At 36.0% G+C, this 26,240-nt stretch overlaps 1 protein-coding gene across 1 annotated transcript in view; it reads left to right on the plus strand.

The window, feature by feature from the left end:
* Positions 1-26,240, plus strand: part of ABI3BP (ABI family member 3 binding protein) — a 113,553-nt gene that overhangs the window by 31,854 nt on the left and 55,459 nt on the right. The window contains exons 26-40 of the mRNA XM_068545581.1: positions 1,534-1,590; positions 2,624-2,683; positions 3,337-3,417; positions 4,020-4,079; positions 6,264-6,338; positions 7,221-7,277; positions 7,929-8,000; positions 8,465-8,512; positions 9,270-9,335; positions 11,595-11,669; positions 15,638-15,712; positions 21,738-21,797; positions 22,382-22,429; positions 23,241-23,321; positions 25,464-25,541. Of these exons, the coding sequence (XP_068401682.1) occupies positions 1,534-1,590; positions 2,624-2,683; positions 3,337-3,417; positions 4,020-4,079; positions 6,264-6,338; positions 7,221-7,277; positions 7,929-8,000; positions 8,465-8,512; positions 9,270-9,335; positions 11,595-11,669; positions 15,638-15,712; positions 21,738-21,797; positions 22,382-22,429; positions 23,241-23,321; positions 25,464-25,541 (993 nt within the window). The remainder of the gene's footprint in view (positions 1-1,533; positions 1,591-2,623; positions 2,684-3,336; positions 3,418-4,019; positions 4,080-6,263; positions 6,339-7,220; positions 7,278-7,928; positions 8,001-8,464; positions 8,513-9,269; positions 9,336-11,594; positions 11,670-15,637; positions 15,713-21,737; positions 21,798-22,381; positions 22,430-23,240; positions 23,322-25,463; positions 25,542-26,240) is intronic.

Raw genomic sequence — 26,240 nt, forward strand, 5'->3', positions numbered from 1 at the left:
GCCCCTGTGAGCCCCATGTGGGCAAAGGCACAAAATGACCTGCTGCTGTTTCCCCCTGTTGAATTAGCAAAGGAAAACATGATAGGGGAGACGCGTGTGGCAGCTGAATTCCCTGTGCTTTCTACACAAGGATCTATCTACTCTTTTACTATGTATTTTATTTACTTTTTCTTATTCCATTCCATTCTTCTCTTAAAGAAAAAAATGTCTTAAGCAGAACCAAGCATTTTTATTTCAAGAAACAAACACGAAGTGCCTTCCATCTCCCCACAGCCCATCAAGATCTGTGAGGATATCGCAGAAGCTGGTGGCTGGTTTTTACTTCGCAGTCTGTAGTAGAGTCAAATTCAGAACCTGCCTCAATGTGAAACATTAAAAGATTGAACCAAGGCAGTGTGTCTGTGCAAACTGAGCTGTTTTTTTGCAGGGGTTATAAACATCTCTGAGCTGCAAGAGAGAAAAGTCTGTGAAGGACAGGAATAAGGAGTTGGAAAGAGGTTGGGTCTTAAAATCATGGAGATAGACAGAAAGTAAGGTGTAGAGACCAACCAGAGGACACAGACTTCTGGAATAAGGGAGGTTCTGCTTCCAAGAGGTGATGAATAGTACTGAGTTTGGATGGGTCCATAGGAGCAGTTGAAGAAAATCCTTGAAGGTATGACCCAGAAGTTTGGGTCTGACCCTAGAAGCATCAGTGATCTCTCCTGCAACTGTCTCTCCCTCCTATCTAGGGTATGGAATTTTTGTGATTAGAGCAGAGAGCTGCTCTACTGGGCACCACACACTATATGTTCTTTATCCTGATTTGTTGAGTGCCTTTGCCTCAAACAAGGTCTCAGCCTATTTCTAAATATGAGCTCTCAACAAGATCTACATGATTCACTTCGCTTAATTCTTTTCTAGGCCTCCTTTCAAACACAAAAGCTATTTATTGTATCCATGCTTATTTAGACATGCTATTTTCTTTCTTTTCTTCCAGTTTTATTGAGATATAATTGGCATACAGCACTGTATAAGTTTAAGGTGTACAGAATAATGATTTGACTTATGTACATCGTGAAATGATGACCACAATAACTTTACTTAGTTTAATCCATCATCTCATATAGCTACAAAATTAAAGAAATAGAAAAAAAGATATTTTTCTTCCTTGTGATGAACACTTGGACATGCTGTTTTCTTAAAGCTTCCACAGAAAAGCCAACAACTGCCATGGTAGTTACATAAGTATATATTTGGTAAAATGTTTAAAGTTTCCTAGGTCAGTCTTCTACAATGATTGGAATGAGGTACTTAGACACCTAGGAGAATATCATGTTGACTTTATTGAGATATTTATCAGATTGTGTAGGCTGTGACTGTCTCATAAAGAAAGTTTACCTGGCTTTAGGTGACGACCAAATCTTTAAATATCAAGTATGTAATTTCAGAAAAATAATTTTAAATTGTTATATACCTGTTGAAGCACTATTATACTGGTAAGATTTAATTTGCTGACTTTTCACATGTGTTTATTTCCTTGCTTTTGACTAGTTCCCACTGCAGATCTTGAACCTGGTACTTTTAGAACTGAAGCTCCAGAAATCGTGGGTAATGAGAATGCGTGTCCTTCAAATAGTGCTTTTCCTGCTCATTGTCATACCAGTGTACCCACAGGTTCTCCTGCATCTTAAAACCATGTCTATACCCTCTGTTGTCATTCCATTTCAGTCTTTACCTTGCAATTTTGCTACGTTCTATGTCAAGTTATCTGTTGAATTTAAGAGAACTGTGTGTATACTAATTTCAGGATGTCAAACTGCCATGTAACCACTCAACGCTGTGTCATGTGATCACGTGCATTTGCTTAAACAGCATTGGCTATTTTAAGTTTCCTTTCAAACATGAATTTCCATCTATCCCTTATTTTCATCACTCGCTTTTTCCTCATCAATTGTGGAAATACCATGTTTTTTTTGATTATGTTACTTTTTATTGAATTAGTATCTATATGATTATATTGGGAGATCTCTTGTTTCAAGGAATGATGTTTTTAGTTCATGGTCAAATTTTTGAATGTGCCTGAGTCTTGAAAGTTTAAATGATGGGCTTTTGTGTTAGAGTAGGCTGACTCTTTCTCCTTCTCTAACAGGGTTTGACAGAGTTTCTTAACTTTTATTGAATCAAGGACCACTTTGAAATTTTGATGAACACACTCCATTTGTTACATTGATCCTTATACTTTCAAACATACGAACTCGTTATTGTACCCATGATTATTGAAATAGTAGACATTTATGTCAACCTGTATAGAAGTACAAATAGACTGATAAATGTTTTTTCCAGTAGTTAGAAAAGTATATATTATATAAATGTGTAAAAAGCTTGTCCAGAAGAGTCTTCCATACCAGAATCAGATAATCAAACATGTAGAATTTCTTGTTGACCACAGTGGTATTGAGCAAAGTGCAATGGTGTACCTATTTTATGAGATGAATTGATATTCGCCACAATTTGGTCAAATTTGCAAAGAACAAGCGTGTGTCTCTTTCTCTCAGTCCTGAAGCTTAACAGTTGGCTTCTGAAATTAGTCTTCAAGTGAATTTTTTAAATCTCTTTGGTTTATTTTATTATTTTGGGCCAGTTCTTCCTACAGTGCTTGAACCTGTCACTCTTAGAACCAAGGCTCCAGAAACAACGTTAGGTAATGATATTCTGTGTTCCTCAACAATTTTTTCCTGCTCATTGTCAATCCATTCTATCATCATCATCATTGTAATAACATTATCACCAGCTTCATAAGACGATCTTGTCATCCTCTGCTGTTCTTCAACTTTATTTTTCTTCTTAATAAGAGTATTGAAGACTCTAAAAAGAAGTTATCTGTTGTTTTTAAAAGCTATGCATGGACTTAGATCAAAATGTCTGTCTACCATGTAATCTTAATTGAATTTGTGTCATGTACTTTTGTCTAAACAGTGCTCACATTTAAAGCTTAGTTTCAGACACGGTCGGGAATGTCTATGTCTTCTCTAGACCAATTAAATCATAACAATTTGTATGGTTCCATGGATAGGGGGGCATATTTAAATTTCTTAGTGTGAACTTAGTACGGTTTGATGATAGTCCTTACCTTTTTTAGACATTTACAAGACTCTTCATTTCTTGACTTAATTTTATGTGCGAGTTTTACCTCTGAAGAATCTTCAGTGATAAAAGAATTAACAAAATAGGCGAACATATTTGCATCTTTAAAATACATGTCTTAAATTTCAAGGAAATATAACATATTTAGAAAATCTAGAACCTTATTCCAAAACCAACTTCACTAGAGTAATCCAACGTTTCTTCCTTCAGCTCCTAAAACATCACGAGTTCGTCGTCCACGTCCCAGACCTAAAACCACATCAAGCCCTGAAGCACCTCAGACCAAACTGGGTAAATGTGTTATTTCATGGTTTGAGGGGTAAGCCCTAGCAGTCTGTCCCAGTGGAGTCCCAAAGCAGTGCCTCCAATGGGAAGTAACAGCCTTCATGTTCCCTAAGAGTCAAGGCATTGAGGTGTGGTTAACAGCTGCTTCTTGGATGAAGTTCTTGGTCTCTCTTATTTATAGCAAGATTGGCATAGTCACTCATGGTTATTTATTGCTATATCTACATTTAAACACGTGATCAATTTATTATAGCTGTGAGTACATAAATATAGGTTTTTTTTTTCAGCTTCCAAGAAATGTAACAAGTTACTTTCACATATTTTTTTGTGTATATTGCCTAAACAGATTTTCCAAAGCTAGCTTCCATATGAGAATCAGAAAATCAAACACCTAGGAAAGGCTCATGTTGACCATACTAAGATTCATAGCAGAGTTCAAAGGTTGTGCCTACCTTCTGCAATGAATTATTCCTAGCTATAGAGACTGTTTGCTTTCTATGAATGCAAAAGCTTAAAAAAATTGTCATTTGAAACTAATGTTTTGAAAGAAAAATTAAGACTTTCTATGTGTGTTTAAACTTTGTGTTCATGTTGTTGCTTTTGGTTAGTTCCTGCTACTAGCTTTGAACCTGTTATTCATAGTTCTGAAGCTCCAGAAACAACATTAGGTAATGATTTTTGTGACCTCATTAAATGCTTTTACACTCATTAAAAACCCACTCTATCACTGTCATGGCCAGAGTTTCTCCCGCTTCCTTCAAGTGCTATTGTAATTCTATTTCATGCTTCATCTTTTACGTAGTCAGTATTCTTAATTAAAGTGCTACCTATTGCTTTTAATAGATGTCCCTGGATCCAGCTGAGGAAATCTATCTTCCATGAAAACCCCTTTAACATTTCATTATAAGATTCAGTGAAGAGTCTGAAGTCTAAATTGTTTGCCTTCTATTTGATATTTAGATCTATAAAATGATGATAATTAAGTACCACGAAATTTCTCCGAGCAACTTACTTTCTGTAAGATTTTTGTGATATCCTCATTAATCTCTTCCTATTTTAAGAAATGAGGTTTCCCTGTTATATTAAATTACCAAAAACAAGTTGCTTCCTGGAAGTGTCAATTCTAGTGAATCTAAGTTACAGGCTCCCCCATCATTGATGAACTTGACTATTCCTTATTCTCCACCACAGTTTAATATTGGTTCTTAATCTTTACTAAGTAGGAATCTGAGTATCTAATTATACACATTAATACCTATATCTTTAAATTAACAAATTTTGTTATTATTTTGGTCTCTAAAAGACCCTCAGTGATAAGGAACAAATTAGATTGGTAAAGTAAAATTTTTCAAACTTAGGCAATAAACTCAAGAAAATCTAATATTTTACAAAACATTGGTACAGGTACAATGCTGTTGATGGTTTCTAGACCTACAAATACAATAGCAACTCAAGATTTTCTTCCTTTAGTTTCAAATCATAGGGGAAAAAAATCCTTCTCCCAAACACTAAATTTCCCAAAGCTTCACAGTTTAAAAATCAAGAAAATCTATGGTTTTCTGCTTAAGGAGTCCTTCTAGCCCATTGCAGTTGGGCCCCAAGAGTGACAGTGATGTGGCTTGCTAACTTGCATTTCCCACCTCTATGGCCTCTAAGAGAGAAGGTAGAATCTCTGTAATTTCACGTGGATGAGAAGGTTCATGGTTGGAGATTTATATGGTAGCCAAATGCATAAGGATTCTCTCTGACAAAAGATGCATCTTATTCAATTCTCTTAGCATTCTATTTCATTCGTCTCTTTTTAAAATAGCATTGCTTCTTTGTCTTAGGTAAACAAACATTTCCTTGCTCTCTGTGGTCCCAGCACCACATTAGCAGTTGAGTAGGGTAGGGTGTGAAGCAGAGGAAGAGATCAAAAGTAAGGACATGTTTTACCTCTTGAATAAAGTACAATATAATTGTGAAGAAAACCTGTTCTTGAGTTTTTCTTAGATAAAAGATAATTTGCTTATACAAAAGCAGCTTGTTTGGTAAAAAATTTAGAAAGAAAATATTTAAAGGAGTCAAGGATCTATGTGGGCTGATAGAGAATAGTTGAGCTTTGAAATTAAGTAGTATTTGAATTAGTGGTTGGAATGGTGGGAACAGCAAAATAAAAAAGTTTTGACACCTACTGAGGGTACCCAACAGGGTGGTCAAACTGGAACATAGAATAAAACACTCCTAGATGATACTGAATATTTTGTTAATGATACTGTCATGAAACCAGCTGTAGGAAATACTTAGAAAACCCTTGTGGGAATATAGATTCAGATACAATAGTCATTGAGAACCTCAGTTTTTCAAATAGGCTCTGCCTTTTTCTAGAAGGATAGTTAAAATCAGGGATCAGCAAATCAGCAAATTTTTTTATGTGAAGAGTTAAATAGTGAATATTTTAGACTTTTTAGACCATTCAGTCTGTCACAGCTACTCAATTCTGCTGTTGTAGCTTGTAGGTAACCAAAGCCAAGATGTAAGTGATATGTAAATATGCCTTGAATCATCTTAGTTTGTAGGTGTGGCTGTGTTCCAATAAAACTTTATTTGAATTTCATACCATTTTTACATGTCATAGATTATTACTCTTCCTTTAATTTTTTTTCAATCATTTAAAAATGTAAAAATCACTCTTAGCTCACAGGTCGGGAAGAGGGCTGGATTTGGGAGGGCCATAATTTGCCAGTCTGCTTTAAATAATGCATACTCTGCATTGCCTCTCCATAACCCTGTGATTCTGAAGGTCTATGTGTTGCTACCTGTGAAATAAATTATCCATAATTAGTTTGACAACTTAGACCCTCTTCTTTCAGCTCCCACTGAACTGCATACTCTTATTTTGAAACCAGTGACATCACCAAGCCTAGAAATGACACAAAGTCAACCTGGTAAATAGATTATTTAATCTATCTGGGTACACCATGAGCTTCAGGGGGCATACCCCAAGTGTTGTATTTCCAAATATTAAAAACTACAAAAGAATACACATTTAACAACTCTGTATATTGTACATGCTTCTTCCATGATTGCATACTGGTGTAAATTAGTAATACATTATTTTCATATTAATTATATTATTCAACTGTATAGAAATACTTATCTTCATTTGGGTTTGCTCTGTATAATATTAGAGAATAATCACATATCTGATTAAGTAGTCAACAGAACCAGTTAGAAGAACTGATTTTATTCTTTACCTTTATTTTTCACTAAGTTACAGACTTGTGGTTCTCTTTAGTAATAAGCTAAACTTCTGCTCTGCTATGTGAAAAGAATGCTCATTCAATTGTGACCATTAAGGAACGAGAAAGTTCTCACTTCAGTAAAGATAACAAAATTTCACCTTACACAGTATGAGCCTAAACATTATTGCCCTTCAAAATTAAAAACAAATTTTAAAGATCATGCTTTTCAATGCTATTGCAACTCTCTGACATTTATTTTGAAACACCAGATCTTATTTTTAACATAGGATTATAATTTCTTTCCATCCCTTTTGTGTATCTCTTAATTAGCTAAATGGCGTTTTGATGCTTATGTTGATGGAACAAGGTTCTATGGTTGTTAATTATAACTTATAATATAAAATTCTGAATTCGGTTATTAGGGTTTCCTTTAGGGTTAATAGTACTATTGTTATTATGGTAACGGCTGACATTGAGCACTTATGGGTACAAGGCACTTGTCCAAATACTTAGTTTGTATGAATTCATTCAATGCTCACAACAACCCATCCTTGATCAATTTTACCATTTTGTGTTTTTTGCTAGTTTCTGAAGTCCTGGAATTGGTTACATTTAGCACTGAGTCATCAAAGGAAGCTATGGGTAACAATGTTCCCCAATGGGAAGTCAGATATATGTGCTTTTCCATCTCATTGTGGAAGTCATTTTGGGATGTCCTCATGCTTTGTGACATTTCATGGCTCCGCACATATTGCCTGTGCTCATCCAGTGAATCTTGACAGTCAAATGTTATATACAGCCCATTTTGCTAGTATCTGCTGTGTTGCTATGCAAGTTTCACAATTTCCTTGCTTAGTTTCCTCTCACTGTGAATGCACAATTTCATTTTTTAATATTCTGATCACTTTTAATACAAATATACACATCCTATTTTTCATTTTCATATTGTTTTTAGGATTCATCCCCATGCTTTCAAAGGACTCACTCTATGTCTTTTTCTCACTAGAATCCTTAAACAAAAATAAGGAAGTGAAATTATCTGCTTTGCTCCAGGTAGAAATCGCTGTAGACCCTGCCAGTTATCGTGTGTGTGTGTATGTGTTCCACATTGCACACTGCCTTCATTTCCTGCCTTCATTGTAGTCATCTTCATAATCTACCTAAATGTTATTTATTCTCACAAATCTATCTACTTAAGATAATTAACCTGTTTTCAAATTAAACAGTGTTCCATTACAGTGGGTGCTATGGTTCTGTCCGCCACTAACCCGCCATTCCCTGTTTCTTCCCTAGCACCAACTGAAGTAGATTATGTATATTCCACTGCCAAAGTACCACTCAGGCCAGAGGAGCCAAAGACTGAAGGTGGTAAAGGTTTTCATGCTTCTATTCTTTTATTCAAAAAATTTTTAATTAGTATCTATTGCATTTCATGGAATTTGAAAGTTCAAGCTGGGGTACTTGATCTACAGTGGAATAGCTTTGAAGAGCTATAGCTTCTAAAATTCTTGAATTCTTAAAATTAAAATGATAATTGACTCTCTGAATACAGAAATAAATTTCAGTTTCTCTGTGGTATCTAAATATTGAGGCATAATAAATTTGACAGTTAATGACAATTAAAACATAAATACTAGTTGGAGGATTAGGGTTATAGAATAGGATTTCCCTCTTGATTCTTTTTTCTTATCCTAATCCATCGTCCTATCTGTAAAAATGTGATGCAGATTCTCAAGCGAATGAGGTGTGTTGATATTCAAGAAAGAGATACTTGACTGTGGCCTAACATCTTAAGCTTTTTAAAATTGTTCTCCTTTGTTTTGATACAGTTGTGGAATCTATTACAAATGTGTCTGAACCACCTGAGACCACGCTAGGTAATGACACACCCTGGGAGTTTTTGCCCTCATTGTCGCCATCACCTGAGAACCCAGGTTCTCCCTCATTGTGAATTCATGTTGCAACATCATTCTTTGTCATGGCAGTTAATTTTCTTTCTAGGTGCTTCTATTCATAACCATTGTCCAAAAAGTGTCTTGTTCCATTCAGCTTTGTATCTAGACCTTGGTCTCTCTCTACTTCAGTCACCAAAACTGTCAAATCTAAAGTGTCTTTTTTCCTAATGTTAAACATTCTGCCAGCTTGGTATTACGTTGAATAATTCAGATAATATTTTTTTGTATGATGATCCATTTATACCTTCTGCCCTAGCAATATACTTTCCATTAACACTCATTTCGTCACATTCATTTACATGTTTGATTTTTTTCTTCATTAGTTAAACAAAATTCAATGCTGCTGAATGGCTTATGCCTTAACATTTTTTATTTATTTTTCTCCTTATGGTTCCCCAAGAACCTATCTTTCTGGCACTGTTGGGGATGTACTAGTGTGGAGTAAGGATTTAAAAAGTAAGGCTATTGCTTACCTTGAAAGTATTTTGTAACCTGGCATCTCTAAGCAGCTTTTAAACTAAATGCATCATGAAGAAGTAGGAGTGCTATTTTGCTGTAGACTTGCAATTTGCTTTCTTTTTTTCTTTAAAATCTACTTGTGACCATCTGTTCTGTCATCTGTACTCAAGGTGTGTGAAGTGCTATAGTAACCCTGGGTACTTTCCTTCAATTACCATAGAAACATCACCTCTGCCTTCCCAAACTGTAATCCTACCCAGCCCAGATGAGCCTCAGACCGAACCGGGTAAATATGTTATTTTGTGTTTCATGTAGAAGGTGAGTGTTTGCAGAACTTACAAGAATGGAAAGACAATATATATGGGCACTATTACTAGTTATCAGAAGCCCTAACTTAATCACTACTCACTGCTCACAGTCTTTGACCCTACCTTTCTGATGCCCTACTCCTCCTTCTATCCATAATCTATAGCCAGTCGTATGGCAGTGTTGTGAACATTATCTAGGATATAACTGAAAATACCTCTCAGCTACTCTGCAAGTCTTTCATACAGAAAATCGTAATGTTTCTGGGGAAGAACATTTATATTCCTTTTAAAATATAAATATCCCAATTTTAAATACTTTATCATCTTGACTAGTTTTACAAGGTCTGTGGTCATATAAAAACTATTTTAAGATAGTTAATTTGTTTAAGATTAACCAAAACCTCCAGAAATACTGGAGCATTCCACAAAAAGGGGTACAATTGGTCGGTCATCCTGTCATTATTCAGGTCCCTTACTACTTTCTACTGCTCCTTCCTGTGGCAGTTTGGCCATTTCACTGCATACAAATAAGAGAAACTGAAGTCAAACTGGTTACTTGGCAAGTCATAAGGGTTTACTTGATGGTGGAATTTGAAATATGGGAAAACAAATCATCAATGCGGATAACTAAATATGCTTCTTACAAGGGAAAATTTTCTCAATATCTACAGGCTCTCTGATAAACGTCAGTTTACACGTCAGTTTATCATAAATAAGCCCAAACTTGTATTTTGATGGCCATTAAACTATTTTATATGGCTCTAATTCCAAAGGAGATATGGATATTAATCTTATTCATTGTCCTCTAAAATGTCCTGTTAAACCCTGTTAATATCCTTTGCCTATTAAACTCTACAGTTTAATTTTTACCAAAATTCCACACTGACTGCATTAACTGGATCTGTGTCAATTATCTCTAACTTTTCTAAAGTTTTTTTTTAAAATAGCTTTAATCATTAATATGATTGAAATATTTAGTCATAGATACTATCAGTGATACTAATCTCATTCTGAATCATTTTTTATAGAATTGCCTCATGACATGCCTTTACCTGCAAGATGGTCTCTTATACCCTGGGGAAGCAAACAGCCTATCAGTACGAACCTCGGCAAACAAAGCAGTTCAGAGTCAGACTTTCACAAGACTAAGGACACTGTAGAAGTATAGAATTTTAGGGTTGGAAGGGCTTTTAAAAATCCTGTTACTGTTGATGAAGAACCCAATGTTGTAGACTGAGTGATCCGCAAAGCGAACTCTAAACCTCCCAGCTCCAGGCTCCTAAACCAATGTAATCTCCAACATATCTTGTTCATCTCTCCACAGGCGAGAGGATTCCACTGAAACCATTGCATGCCTTGTATATTTTGATTAAGAATCAGGAAGAAGTCCCTACAGACTCAGCTTCTTCTTTTATCTAATAACTCTTATTTTCAGCAAGCTTTTCTTAAGGTGCCTGAAACTCCGTGACCTTGAAAAACATTTTGTTTCTTCTTATCTCTCTTTATCCCAAACACACTGAACTCAACCAAATGAGGTATTTCCACAAGCTGCGATCTTTCATTTGATAATTCTTTTCCTCCGGCAGGATAAACTTTTAATTTTCTTGGTGAAGAAATAATTGATTTTTTACACTGAATGTCCTAGAACTTCTTTGGGAATTGCTCAGCAGAAGAATAACTTTCTTCAATAATGTATCCTTTCAATTTCTGTTCAATTTTTCTTCTCCAATATGACCAATAAAAATTGTGTTTTGTTTAACAAGATTAATTTTTTTCCATTAGCACTTACTATTAAGGTGCATTTATTTTTTAGGTATATTTGGAATGTAATGTGCTTTTTATTTAGAAGAAATTGTATCTCTTTGCACTTAAAATATTATACTGGGTTATTCTGCTAAAACGATGTGAACTTATAATGATGAATTATTTTATTATGAAATTTATTTTTAACCTATTTAATAGGTATTTGAAGTGGATATTTCTAAAATTCCAACAGTTTCATTTGCCAGCTGAATATCTTGGATATCTTTAATGTGCTGCCTTGGTTTTTTTGTTTTTTGTTTTTTTTCCATTATAATAAGAAAATTACCGTCTTATACTTTGTGGCTCTTTGGGAACTTTAATTGCTGTGTATTTAGGTCTTCAATTACTCAACAAACATCTTTGAGATCCTAGAGGTTTAGGTACTGTGACTCTTGAAGACCTCAAGAGCTCCGAACCTATATCCTTTCTTTTAGTGCCCAAGCAGACACCGCGAGCTCCTCCCAAACCAAAAATATCTCCACGTCTAAGAATCCCACCGACACAGCCAGGTAAATACTTATTTTATATTCTGGCCTGAAAAGTTTGATGTTAGCGGAGTTACTCTGTTGAATTATAGCAAGTTAGGTTTTTAACCCTTATAAAATAAGACTTCCTTTGAAACCTAATAAATATTTACATTTATTTTTAGACTTTATCAAAAAGTATATTATTGGAGTAGCTTATTCCAGAAGCTTCCCTTTTGTTATATTATTTGAGAGGGGGATGGAGGAGAATGGAATTTCTTAAAAGAGTAGCCTGCCTACTCCCTTCACTTCTCGGAGCTTGAGAAAACCTTCCATGGTCCTTGAATGTCCTCCCCCTGCCAATCACCTAATTTTTTTTGGCCTTCCAGTCAGTTTTATTTAACATTAGGTCATGAAGATTTTTAATATATATCCTCTCCTGTAAAATAATAACATAATATTGCTTTGGTTGTTTTGCTAGGAATTTTGGGAAGGACCTAAACAAGAGTCATTATAAACTATTTTTTATTCTGTTCAAGAAGCTCTTTCTTGAATGATTGAATGATTAACTCTAACCCTAACTTCTCAACCAAGATCTTGTCCAATTCCTCTGACTGCCTTGGCAGATCTCCATTTCAGGCTACCGTAAAATTGACATGCCTCAAAGAAAGCTCATCTTTCCCTCCTTTCAGTTTCTCATTTATATCTGTTGCAGATTCTGAGCATTTTACATCGATTTTTATCCTCTTCCTCATCCGGCCTCTGCAGTCCATCAGTTTTTCCAGACATCTCTAACCTTGGTCCCTACTCCAAGCATATACCCAGTCATGCCTAGTCTATTGTTATGAATCAACTGATCTCCTGTCTCTCTTCTCTCCTAATTTAAAATTGTACCACCCTTGATGCTTAAGTGGCTGATTAACTAATGCATTTCATCAGTTAGTCACTTAACAACTATTCATTGCATGCTGACCTCACGCCAGACAATGTGCTAGACACTGGGAATGTGAAACAAAATTTCATCCTTCTGTAGTCGAGGAAGTTATAGTTTAGGCCAATCCCCTAAATCTAAATTTATTTTTTAAACATGGCCCACTTCCAAAAAGCATATAAAGTGCACCTACCCAATTTACTAGGAAAGGAACCCTAACTATCACCAATGGTCTGGGGAAAGGAAAATGTTAGCAGCATCAAAATTATGCTTGATCTAGGTAGTAGTTCTGAATTACCAACACAAATCCTTTAATCATATCTCAGTATCCCTACTGAAAGAAAAAAACTGTAGATGTGGGGATGGTCTTTAATATCTGAGAGGTATTAACACTTTCTTTAACATTTCTGAGAGAAATTTTACCTATTACTTTTTCTTTGAAGGAAAACTCCTTAAAAAACAGTTCCATGTACTACATCTAGCTAATGATTTTAAATCTGCTTTAATGTATTTTAAAATGTGTTTTTATTTAATTACTAAAACTTTGCTAAAAAATAATATGGGTATGATATGTAAGTAGATGAAGGTACCAAAGCGACAATCATCTGAAAGAATAAGAAATTTAAAATAATAACAAGAAATAAATTTGAACTATTAATATATAAGAAATACTGGGAAAAATAATTGATGATTAGTGAATAAGTAATGAATAATAGAATAAGAATAAAAAGCGAAGCAAGTATATTAAATTTGTGGATAGGAAACTAAAATCTAACTTTAAGAAATCAGCAGATAAAATCACGAGAAGAAGCTCTCAACCTTTTATGTGAATGTAAAGCATAGAACAAATGAGGCAGAAAAAGGAGAAATGGAAAGACATAAGAAAGCATAAAACAATGAATGATTGAAAATAAGAGAAAAGATGAGAAACAAGAAGTGCTAGAAGTTAAGACATTGAGGATATAAAGTCCTAGTTAGTAACATTTTAAAAAGTAAAGGAGATATGAACTAAGAAGGAAGACTTATTCATAATTTTATCTTTTTGAGCTGTACTCTGTACTTATAAAAATACAATATAGTAAATCAGGAGCTTACTCTAATTTCCCATTATGACACTGTATTCTAAGTTTCAACTTTGTTTGATTTTGATTTAGACCTTTAGCTAACCTTCCTCGACAAGGTAAGCAACTTCAGAATGGATAGATGCATACGCTCAGTGGTTCCACTCTCACTCTGAAACCCTGGAGTGACTGCAGACTATAACAAGAGAGCATCCTGATTCTGTCCCAACTGAGCAAACTCCCAGCCCATCAGCATCTCCCCTGGAAAGTAGCTACAATCCAAACTCTTCTAGCTTTGTCAGGGCAACCTAGTGTAAGGGGACTATTTGGAAAATTGATCATGAAAAAATGCACTCTAGTTACTCCTCTTAAAAGTGGGTGAAATTAGGATCTCTCTTACCCAGGAAAATATGAGCTTTACTTAATAGATCCCAGCAATACCCTAGGTTTTTATAGTCTTTCAAGGATATTTGTTTATGTATACATATGTATCACTCAGTAGTTCAAAAACAAATATTTAAACCCTAGTTGTACTCCCTCCTTACCCCTGGCTAGCTGTTGTGAATTTCAAAAGGCCATTTGAATGGGAGAATGTTCTGTTCGTACATGCAATATCAATATCAAACGCAAATTATTATTGTTGGACTCTAAGGGCATCATCTAACAATAGTGTGTACAACTTAAAGAGCAATGCAATGTATTAATCTACCACTATTTTCAGAATGAAATTCTGTAATTGGGCATGCCATCTCATTTATACTTAAACTATGTTGATAAATTAGATAGCAAAATTTAAATTTACTATATTTGGCATTTGAGGGGATACTGGGATCAAAAATTTGGAAGAAACCATCAAGAATATTTCATCATTAAAATACAGGTTTCATTTTTAGATTCCTATGTTCATAAGTAATAGTGAACAGTCCTGTTAGTAATATTATATCTAGAAATCTTATAACCATCAAAATTGCTCCTAATTCTTGAGGGGGCAAACCATGTGAAAAGCAAAATATACTCAGATCCTTCAATGTCAAATCTGTAAAGATTCTCCAGAAGTAGAAACATATTTATAGGGGTATAGCTTTCACATCATTTTGACATTTCACACTTAATTCTCACAATCACCCTTTCAGTTAGGACCGGTTTATTATTTCCACCTAAAAAAATGAGGAACAAGTTAAAACGTGACCTGCAGAGCTGGGATATAGCGAGCCCAAGTGTTGGGACCTATCAGTCATGTCTGGACCTCAGTGTTCAAGTCTTGTCTCTGGTGCTTAATGATCATGTGACTCCAGGCAAATAGCTTTAAAGTGAAGCTGATAATTCCTTCCTCTCAGCATTACGGTGAGAATCAAAGGGCATAAGCCTTATGAAAGTACTTTTGAAATTGTAAAATGAGCTATAAATAAAGTAGACCTTTTTTTTTTCCTGGTATCTATTACATTAGCACCTTGTTACTCCAAAGGAACAGCTGTGGAAAGACAATTTTGGTTTGTGAACATGTCATTTAAAGGTTTATTTAGAGCCTAACAATTGCCGGGGATGTAGAATGCAAGCCCACCCATTGCATTCCATTGCCCACTTCTCTTTCTGCTGTTGCTGAGCTGACTTTAAGCTGCTCTTTTCCATACTTCATGGGCTCCCATTCTGACTTCACTGAATTCATCTTCACAGAAAGACATGGGGATGGGTTTAAGAAGTCAAGCAAACATCCAGAAAAGAAGAGCACTCTTACATTAATTAAATTGCTATCTCTTCTGAAATGATGTTTTAAAAAAATTATTCATCCTATCCTTATGCTTAGTCAAATTTTGCTGTTTCTCAGATTTCATTTTTCTTAAAGTATCTGGAATTCTAACTGATCTATTTTTAGAGCTTAAGGTTTATTTTTCCATCTAAATCCCATTTCAATACTTTTTTAAAATCAGTAATCATTCTTATACTTTGTCATATCTTATGTGTTAAGCAAGACTGGGAGATGCTAAAACCAAATGACTCATGATCCGAGCTCTCTCTTTCAGCTCCTAAGGTGTTCCAGCGTGTTACTCCGAAGCCAAAGACATCACCAAGTCCAGAAGTGTCCTACACTCCGCCTGGTAAATGCTTTATTTCATGTTTAAGCCAAATGTATTCTACAGTCACACTCTGCTGAAATGAAACATGAGGACTGATGGATGTGAGGTCCATGTTTCACTTCTGTTCAGGTACCACGTTGTATCGTGCATGATATAATCATTTCAAAGTGTTCATAAGAGTTATCTAAGTGCTCATATGGTAAGCCATTGATATAATCCAAAGGCAGAGAATTATGCCAAGGGTAGAATGCTTCTTCTAGAATTAAAATTCTCTTATTTTCTGATTTCCCAAAAAATAACCTACCAATGTTAACTGTGCTGTGCTCACGTTTCACCAAGATAAAATAAAGAACTGGGGATTTTCCCACAAAAATGATAAAATGATGTTTTACAAATGGAGGAAATGATGTTTAACCATTTTCTTGGATTCAAACATTTTACACTATCCAGCATTGAGGGTTTTTTTTTTTTTTTTTTTTTTCCTTTTAAATTCTATTTTACCCATTCATGGAGCAGTTGCTTGAGTCAAGAAATTTGTTTCACACGGGAAAAAATGATTTCTTTAGCTACAGATCAATTTCTTGCCTATCATTTGAGAAGGCTTTTTGCCCATTTATGGGGGGAATAATCTCGTGTTTGTGGGAGTAGTCAAGGTAGGGACTGCAAGAACCCAGACATTTCTCTAGATCCTCAAGTGACCATACAAAGCTGCTGTTAGCTTCACTAATTAGTTCACTGTTGGTTCACTAATAAGCCAAACCAAGTTTTTAACTAGAGTATCTGAGAAATACAATAAGTTCCCCCCCCTTTTTTTAAGGTTCAATTATTATAAATTCTTAGATGGTCCTAGAAGCATATAGAACATTCCTAGAACCAAAGGATTTCTGAGCTGTAGCTTGAAATGATGGCATTTGGGAAGCAAGTGAATTCACTTGCTATCATGTTTTCCAGGTTGTATAAGCACGGTGTTACTGCCGCTGTGGGATGGCTAGGTTGTTGCAGGTGGTGATAGGCTGCAAAGAGCCTCTTTTGCCCTGAAGTCTAGACTTTAAATTAGTACTGCTAAATGCAACAGTCAATATTATAAATGCCAATAAGGAAAAAGCTGATCTTCCCACTTGCAAAAGGTCAGCTTCTTGTTTTCAACTGAGGAAAAAATATGTAACGGAAATGAAGTCATTACAGATAACAACAGTATATATGAGTGATTATATTCACTTTTCGTTAGAGAAAGCAATACTATTGGTCCTGATATGACATAATCTCATTAAACCAATATATCTAATAGTTCAACTTTTTCTTCTTTTTTAAATGTCTAATATTTGCCTTAAGTCCATCAACACCTTCTTTTTCACAGGCACTCTGACCTGTACGTTTGAGCCCTGGAATAACAGCACAAACACTCTCTCTGGAGCCTTCATTGAGCTTATTCTATTGACTCTCCAGTTCCAAACGTTCAGATTGAATTCTGTCTCTAAACCTAGTGTTGGTCCTGCCATTGTGTCCATCACGGGTTCCCCTATTGCTCCAGGGGTGTGATGCTGCGGGAAGAATCATAGGCAATCTTTACTACTATTTAATGTTCTCCCAAGTGTTTTAACAGACTGGATTCAAACAGTTTTGGGGTTGTATCTAGGCTCCGGTTTGCATCCTAATGAGCCCACAACCTTGTTTACTGGCTCCTCAGAAAACAGGGTAAATTACATGTAAACTTAATGTGTACTTGTATCTCTATCCTTTTTATAGAGATAGACGCTCTATAAAAATGTAAAAAGTAGTACTGAAATCAGGACATAGTTATGTTTTAACACAATGTTTATCTCAAAATTTATACTGAGAGATATCAGAAGTGACAAAACTGAATTTTTAGACCTGTACCAAATAAGTCAGTCTCGGGTTATCTGTACAGCTCTATCATTCTATAGATTCCTAGGTATAACACAGGTTTCATCCAGTTAGGCCTTTAGAAAATATCTTTCAGTCACTCAGTTGAATTATCTACAACACTTAATGAGGAATCCAGACAAACTGAGCCCACACATCGTGTCCAGAACCAAAACAGAACTGGCTTTTCTTTTGATCTGCCTTGGAAGAATGCTTTTGAATTCAGAGCAAAGGACTCGCCCTGATGCCTGGCTCAACAGAGCTGTGCCTTCTTTGTAGATTTGTTTCTGTACCAAGGGCTGTCTTGGCTTTGTGGTAACGTCTGTCACCACAGAAGTATTTGGATAGACTTCAGTCATCGGGAGGAAACCAGGGGCAAAAAAGTTTAGATTTCAGCAGACTATCCAATCCTACAAATGTTCTGTAACTGCTCTCTTGGACAGATTCTAATTTGCAGTCACACATCAGCATTTTTGCAGTTAGAAAAGAAGGGACTAATGCTAAAATGTCTTTTGGAGATGGAATTGCTAGGATGTAGACAATGACTGAATGGTGTTATGGAGAGAAGGATGACACTGTGATTTCTAGCTTGGGCAGGTGGTAGATGATAATACCATTAACTAAGGCAGGGAACACAGAGGGAGGAATGAAGGCTTGTGTTTGTACATGCTAGGTTTGGAGGGCCAGTAGGACTGGTGGTTGAAATGTATTCTTGGATATCTAAACAGAGGTCGATATTTAGGATGCAGATTTGGGAGTCATGTGTCTACATATAGAAGGTTCTTAAATCTTGTGAGTGAATGACATCATCCAGGAGATAGTACAGACTGAGAAAATAAGAGATCAGAGATCAAAGTCGTAGGGGACACAGTTATATTTAAAGAGTGGACAGAGGAAGAGGTGCCAGCAGAATTTGCCGTCAAAAGATCCAAGAGTAGCAGGAAAGAGGGACTCGGAAGGCAAGACAGGGAAGGGCAGCCGTCAATGACAGTGAGGTGGACAGATGTCAGAAGAGCTGTTGGACTTGACAGTGTGGGTCCAGAAGCCTGCATCTGAAACCTGTGGGCCAGAGCTTCAGAATTCAGCAATTTTCAGGCTTTGAAAAGGTAAAACAGCACATATACCATAGATTACAAGCATATTCATAAGTCTTCAGTGAGAAGTATGAACAGTCACACTACTCAGGATGAATAAAAACTGTAAATAGCCTCAGGTCAGTTCTAGTCAGGTTTTACTGTCAAATAAGTTAAGAAAAAAAAAAACAAAACACTTTCTGTCTTCAGAGCATTTTGAACTTCAGAACTATGGATGAGGCCTCATGGATCCATGGGTGCAGGAGATCAGGAAGCCAGTCCACAGTGAATGGAGAAGATGCAGTTAAGAGACCGGGAAGCAGAGGCAGATAGAGTTTTTAGATGAAAGGAATGAGAGCAAGAAAGGGATGGTTTGAAGGGGAAGCCATGTCAAGGAAATGGTTTTTAATTTTAGGATGTTGGAGCATTTGAGCTGTTTTATAGGTGGAGAGGGAGGAACTCATGGATAAATGGAAATATGGACTAATGGAGAAAAATAGAAGATACTAGAAATAATGGAAAGTAAAAGGCCCCAGAGGAGTTGGAAGGGAAGGTGACCCAAGAGCACAGGTAAAGCTCTGAAAGTGGTCTCTGAAAGGGCAGGAAACCTGCTTCCTCTCAGACTGGACCTTAGGGTACAAGGTTAGAATAAAGGAAGAGGGAATCTGGAGGTGAAAAGGGTGTGTGGTCTATGTGTATTACTTTTCTAAGAGAATCTCTTTGTAGCCTATTACAGGGGTAAACCTTATTGAAAATTCCTTATTCCACCATCTGTATCAGAGAGCGACACCTTCATTCTCTCATCTACTCTGGCAAAACGTTCATGCGTATTCATTTACATTTGTCCATATTGGACAATTCCACTCACAATTGTCTCGTGTTAGTTGAACTGTTCTTTGGAAACGTGCCCTTTATTCAAAAAGACAGTTAATATAACTGGTAAGTTAATTGGTTATTTAATATAAATGGTAAATTGGCTAATAGAAATGGGTCTAAAATATAATAATGGTAAGTAATCTTATAAAGAAATCAAAACTGCCTTCTCAATAAATTGTCAAGATTTACACTGATAAGTTTCCCCCAGCATGGAAGATTTTGGTTTTAAGAATCATGCTCTTCTTCAATTTAATGTACGGCGGAATGCCACATAGGGAAAAAGAAAAAAACAACTTTGCATTTGTTGGAGCTGCTGTTGACCAAGAAAGAGAATGATTCATATCCCTTTCCTGTGAATATTTCTAGTTCTTTCCTTTCCACTGATTTCACCTACTTTAGAACGTCTGGCATGGCAGTTATTAAATCATCCCTTCATGGCTAAAAAGTGCCAATTGCAGCAGCAGGAATCCACATTAGTCTAAATTCCTCAGGAAACTAAGGCAGGCAGTGAATCATGTATTTACAGTATAAGGTGGATTTATTGGTAGCACATTTCTTTTTAGCTTCTCCTTTCCTTAATCTGGCTCCTTTCTGTATAGTCTAGCACTGCAACCAATTAGGATGTTTATAAACTCAGACTGCTCTGTATGGCCGTGACCTTCTCAGACGCACACCATGATGCCTTCTCCGTCACCCTCCAGATGACAGTTAGTTTGATTTACAACTGGAAATTCCTCGTATTTTACCACTTCAATCCTTAAAAATACTACATAGCAAAGGTGAAGTGTTCACTATGGTGATGGGTTTTCTCTAACTTTGCCCACCACTAATCTTTTTGAAGTTACCTTTTTTAAAAAAAGTCCAGACATCAAGTTCCCCTGGTGGTTACCCTTTAGCTCATAGAAGTTCTAATGGAGTCACATTTCTTTTCAGTGGACCAAATTCCACAACTGTGATTTCACTCGCACTTGCTTAGTGGCCTAGACTAAGAACAGATGGGATATGCACGTTAAATGTGATCCCAAAAGCCATAAAAGAGAATGAATGTCCATTTTATATAATCTATTTCTACACTAATGATAACGTGGTGTTTGTCCACCTCGTGGTAAAAAAGTTTTCTTCATCTTTCTCAGAGGCAGAGTTGTAGCCTGAATCCTAATTTTTTTTCCTCCAGCACCATATAAGATGCAAGAAAGTTACACTGCATACCCAAGGGTATTTATGAATTCGGTGTGGTAGGAAAACTTTTCAGTGAGTGAGTAGGGTTGACAAGGACCTCCTTTTGGGGAAACTGAGTTAAAGAAATACGTTACCCTGCTCCTGAAAGGAGGTTTGCCATAGAAATCTGGTATTAACAACAGGCAAATCACCCTGGTATTTTCCCCAATGAGAGATAAGGTATCAAATTCCCAGCCTACCATTTTATTTTGCCGAAGTAGAACTGGACACAGGCATTAAAAATATACTGGATATCAGGACTGAATATGATTATTGTTTAGCATTTATTTTTCTCCTTTGTTTTCATGTTCTCATATGTCAGGAGGCCCTAATACCTATACTTAGTACCTATTATACTGGAAGCCATGTCACTAAGAATGACAAAAATGGCAACATTTATCTAACATTTACTATGTAACGAGCACTCTCATAAACTTTACATTTGGTATCTTCTAATGAGTGACTGATTCTTTCTGCTTTATTTTCTCCCCATAATAACTGTTAGTGCCTTTTAGAATAAAACTTTATTCTTCCCTTAGATATTCAAGAGTGTTGCCTTTCTTGCTGTTTTCCTCAATATGCAGGCCATTTCTTTAAGATAATGTATTTTCAATTGTTGTCAGTGGAATTTTAGCAGGAATATCAAATGGCAGCTAACCACTTCAGACAAAAACTGACCTATTACTTTGAAGACAACTTGAGGGAGACCTACCTCCTTGTGTTTAATTACATTAGTTTTTTCTTCCTTTTTTTTCCCTCAACAGAATCTTCAAAATGACCTGTGACCAACTTTGTTTTACTGCCATTAGAACTTTTCCTACACAGTGACATTTTTCCATTTCAGAAAGATGGTCCTCTTCTTGGCCTAGCCCTTTAGCCATTGTGAAAACATCTTTGCTTCATTCATGCTTCCCAGGGTTTTAGGTCTATGGGTTAAGTTTCACTCCAGGTATGACATTTAGAGTTCACAGTGTTTTATAATCTTTTTCTTTCAGTTCCAAGAGATGTGCTCCTTCCCCATAAACCAGACACCGAAGACTCTCAGAGTGAACCTGGTAAATGAATTGTTTTATTTTCCCAGTTAGGAAGTGTATTTTTTGAAAAATATTCTTGAGGTAAATATATTTTTGGAATGATTGTGATGTGGAAGAAGTCCAGAGAAAATTATGGATAGAAAATGTGTATTTCTTTTGGGGAGATTTAATCATACAATCTGCTTGACAATTTTTTCCCCATGAGAGAATAGTGTATAATTAGTTTATTTTCCCTGAAAGTATTTTTGTTGAATAGAAAATCATGCTAAAGTTATAAGACATGATTATTACCTGAGCCAACAATTTTCACCTTCTTTCAGAATGTAAATATAGCTACATTCCAAATGTGGGTATACTTTTAAGTTAAAAATATGGGTGCCTAATCAAATTTTCCTTATAGTGGCAGTGAACGAAAACTTTAAAGTTTTAGTTGAACTAAGTTCCCTGGGTGTCACCTAAGGTATAGAATTTTTCTCGTATTTATTATGATTCTAAGAGAATGTTTAAATGTTCAAATGGGTGCATTGTAGAGACACAGAAACTGGGTTTACTTCACCAGGTAGTAATTCTCATAAATATATTTCTTTGGTTTGCTTTTGGCCTAGTTCTGCAACCTGTTACCTTTAGAATTGATCTGCCAGAGACAACACTAGGTAATGGTTTTCCCATTTGACCCACTCTAATTATTTTCCTGGCTGCCATCAAGATTGCAGGTCTTTCTCAAATGATCACATTGAAACATCATCTGTCCTCAGTCCTCTTCAATGTTTCATTCTCATTATTTTGACTCTTTCCAAAATAGAAAGGCAATGGTTTCACTGTTCTAAAGATTTGCTCTGAAGACCAACTTAAGACAGCTCACTACCGAGCCCATTCTCACCTAGCTCATTTGTCTCTGTGTTCATAATGATTCCATCTTACTCATGCCCACCTAGTTAACTTTTTCTGCTGGTTTAGTGGTTCTCAGCTGTGGTGTTATAACCCACTAGCATGCTGTGGAAGATGCTGGCAAGTAATTATTATTAATATTGGTCAAAATACTAAAGTTTGCCACCAGTGTATTTTTAAAAATAAACTTGAGCAGACTCCAGATGCTTGCTACAGTGATGATATTCTCTCTCCTGTTGTAATCCTGTGTGCTCTCTTGGATGGGAGAGCTGCAGCTGACAGACCAAGGACCATGTCTCACCCACACCCATCTTAACCAGATGTGGTCATAGAGCGTGTCAAGCACTGAAAGTCATTTATTATCTATCCTGGTGGAAAAAACTGTTGAGAACCATTATTCTAATGTTCCACAATCATCTTCCTGAATGTTCTATGCACACTTAACTTTCTTCTTCCTGACTCACTTAATGTTTTCCGTTTTTCTATTTCAAATAAAGGAATCTCATGTAATATTATTCTGGCCGGGTGCTGGCTTTTGAATCTAAAGATTGACAACCTTGGTACTTGTCTTTTCAGCTCCTTTAGAGACACGAGGCAGCCATTTCATTCCTATGATTTCACCAAGTTCTAGTCAAGAGGAACTACAAACCATTCTGGGTAAATTTTGTTTTAATATTTCAGTCCAATGAGGACTTAACAGTTTAGGAATTGCCCTTAAAGTACCCATATGTACATTTGTGTTCATGGATTTCCAAACAACAGAGGGTCTCTTTTTATCATTATAAAAAAATACCCATTTCGCTTGATTCTTTTACATTAACTGTATATTTGTCCTTCTAATATTTATGCTGATTTCTAATGTAAAATGAGAATATTTTGAAACATCTTGACAAAATTCCAATTATTTTTTTAAAAAAGAATCTTCCCAAAGTATATCAATGCTATACTCTTTTGTGGCTTTTTCCATGTTTGGAACTGCATTTGGGAAGAAAAATTTCATCTACTATTTGCATATCTTTTGGGGGCTAACTGCAATGCCAAGCAATAGGAATTCCAAAATAAAACTGTTTTAAAGGTTACCCTGGAGAGCTCGCCATCTAATATGAAGACAGGATTTAGCAGTAGCTGTGCTTCCTCTGTGCTACCCAGTGTTCTACACGTATTTTTAAATTTAAGGCACGTAACAACTTTGTGAGGTAGTTTCTATTACTTGCCCCATTTTACAGCTTAGAAAATTGAGGCACAGAAAGATTTAAAAATCTGGTTAAGCCATACAGCTAACGTCAGAGCCAAATTGGAACCCACATACTCAGTCACCAGAGCTCCTGGAATTCACCCCCATGTTATACAATACAATGAATTCATAGAGAAATGAGCAACATGCTGAACAAGGAAACTACCTGGGGGTATCAGGGAAGGCTTCACAGAGGAGGTGACATGTATGCCGGGTCTTCCAGTTGGAATGAGAGTTGAAGTTAAAGGTGTGAAAGGTTCTGTCAGGTTAAAGACAGATAAGGAAGAGACACAGGGTAGAGAATGGCAGCCAGACTAATCTGATGAGCACGCAGGCAGCCTGGAGGAACACAGATGCATGAATGAGTCAGTAAGGTTGGTTGGAATGAGCTGGCCAGGCTTTCGAAGAGTTCAGCATCAATGTCTTCACTGTGTGGAAAAACCCATTTTGCCTGACACTTGGCTGGAGATGAACTGGAAAACAAGAGTTCCCAGCTTGTGTTTGTTGGCTCCTCTGCCCTGTCCATGCTATATCCCACGTGCCTGTTTAAATCAGTGGCTTTATTTTCCTCCCTTCATCCGTTTTCAGATAAACCCATCCTCTGTGTGTGTCTGCTGAAATGAAGTTACTGATCACATTTTAAAATGGAATCCTTTTCAAAGGAAAAAATTTTAAACTGAATGAGCAAATGTATCCTAATTACCAAATACTCATCTGTTGTAACCTAGGCCCTCAAAGTCAACATTACCCATGATGGCAAAGTCAAAAGTACTTATCAAGAACCACTGCTGGATGTGCTAATTATCTAAATTCCACTCCCTGTTTTTTTTTAATGTATCTCAGTTTACTGGGCCAACTATCACAAGAATCTCTCTTATGAGCAGAATTCAGATTATAAAACAGGCAGAAAATAAGATGACAACATATTATTTGCACCAAGTATTTCCTTGGATCCAGTATGTAACAAAGTGAACAGTGTAATTTGCTATGTCGGTATGATGTTGTAATGATTTCAAGATAATATGGGACTGGGAGTATTGCCATACTTATTTTTATTTTGTCAGGAATAATGCACCGGTATGTCAATAAACAAACTTTGATTTTCACATGAGATAAATAGGATGTTTATTCTTCTATGGTGTGAACACACATTATTTTCTATGATCTATTTTTTTTCCAGCTTACCTAAATAATTTGTGGAGCTCATGAAATAGGGAGGAAACATGAAGGCAATAATACATAAAGACAGTTAGGAGGCATATGCAAGAATATAGCCATGTCCAGTATCATGAAACAATGGTCCTGAACTAAAAGCTTTTGAAATCCTTATAATAATCATTAAAATAATAGTGTAAGAAGACAGTAAATATAATAAATGAGAGTTATTAAAATATACCATTATCTTTGACATACGATGGTTATTGGGCATAGTTATTAATGCAATTTACCCTTTTATCACTGTACGGGTTAGAAAAGAGTAGGGTTTTTCTTTTTTTTTTTTTTTTTTTTGACCCATTCATAATGATAATCATTTAAAGCCATCCATCTTACTGTGTTTCCCCCAGCAGAAACAGACCAATCCACCCAAGAACTCTTCACAACTAAGTTTCCACGAACAACTGAATTGGCAAAGACAACTCAGGGTAATGCTATTTCCCCACCTCTGGATAGTAACTTTTCCTTCTTTTTTAAGCAGGAAGAAAATTTTCTTTTAAGAATGTAATTTTTCATCACAGTGAGTTAAGTTTTTTCATTTCATAAGTACAAGACATCAGCCAAATAGGAATATTTGTATGAATACCAGTTGAATGTAGGAAAGACAATTTCTTTAGTTAGAGCTGTGCTTTTGAATGTATGGCTGACTGCTTCATGCTGATGACTAAGAAAGAGAGCTCCCATTTTTTTTCCTTGCTTGACCTTCTTTTGCCTCATTTTCCACATCTGATAAATAAGAATCTTTATTACCTTCCTCCTTCTCCTTCCTCCTCCTCTTTTCTCTCTCTCTTTTTCTCCCTCTGTCCCATCTCCCAAACTTGATGAATGTGTTGGTATTGTGGCCTGAGAAAGGAAACTAGTAACAAGAACAATCAATTTGTAATGATGAATTAATATTAAAACATCCAAGAAGCTTTGTTCTGGGGTCTCCTTATATTTTTTCCTTCTACTTTTTGGGAAGTTAACTCACCTGCACAGAGCTGTCTCTCACATCTTCATGCTCTCGGTAGTCTTTCCTTTTTATATCTTTCTGTCCTACTTGGATTGTAACCAGTTGCAGATTTCTAGTATTTTTGTGTTTTTTTTTTTCTTTTTTTCCCCTTAATCACCCTCTTTTGCCCATGTCT

This window comes from Eschrichtius robustus, chromosome 6 (genome assembly GCF_028021215.1).
Source record: "Eschrichtius robustus isolate mEscRob2 chromosome 6, mEscRob2.pri, whole genome shotgun sequence".
Classification (NCBI taxonomy): domain Eukaryota; kingdom Metazoa; phylum Chordata; class Mammalia; order Artiodactyla; family Eschrichtiidae; genus Eschrichtius; species Eschrichtius robustus.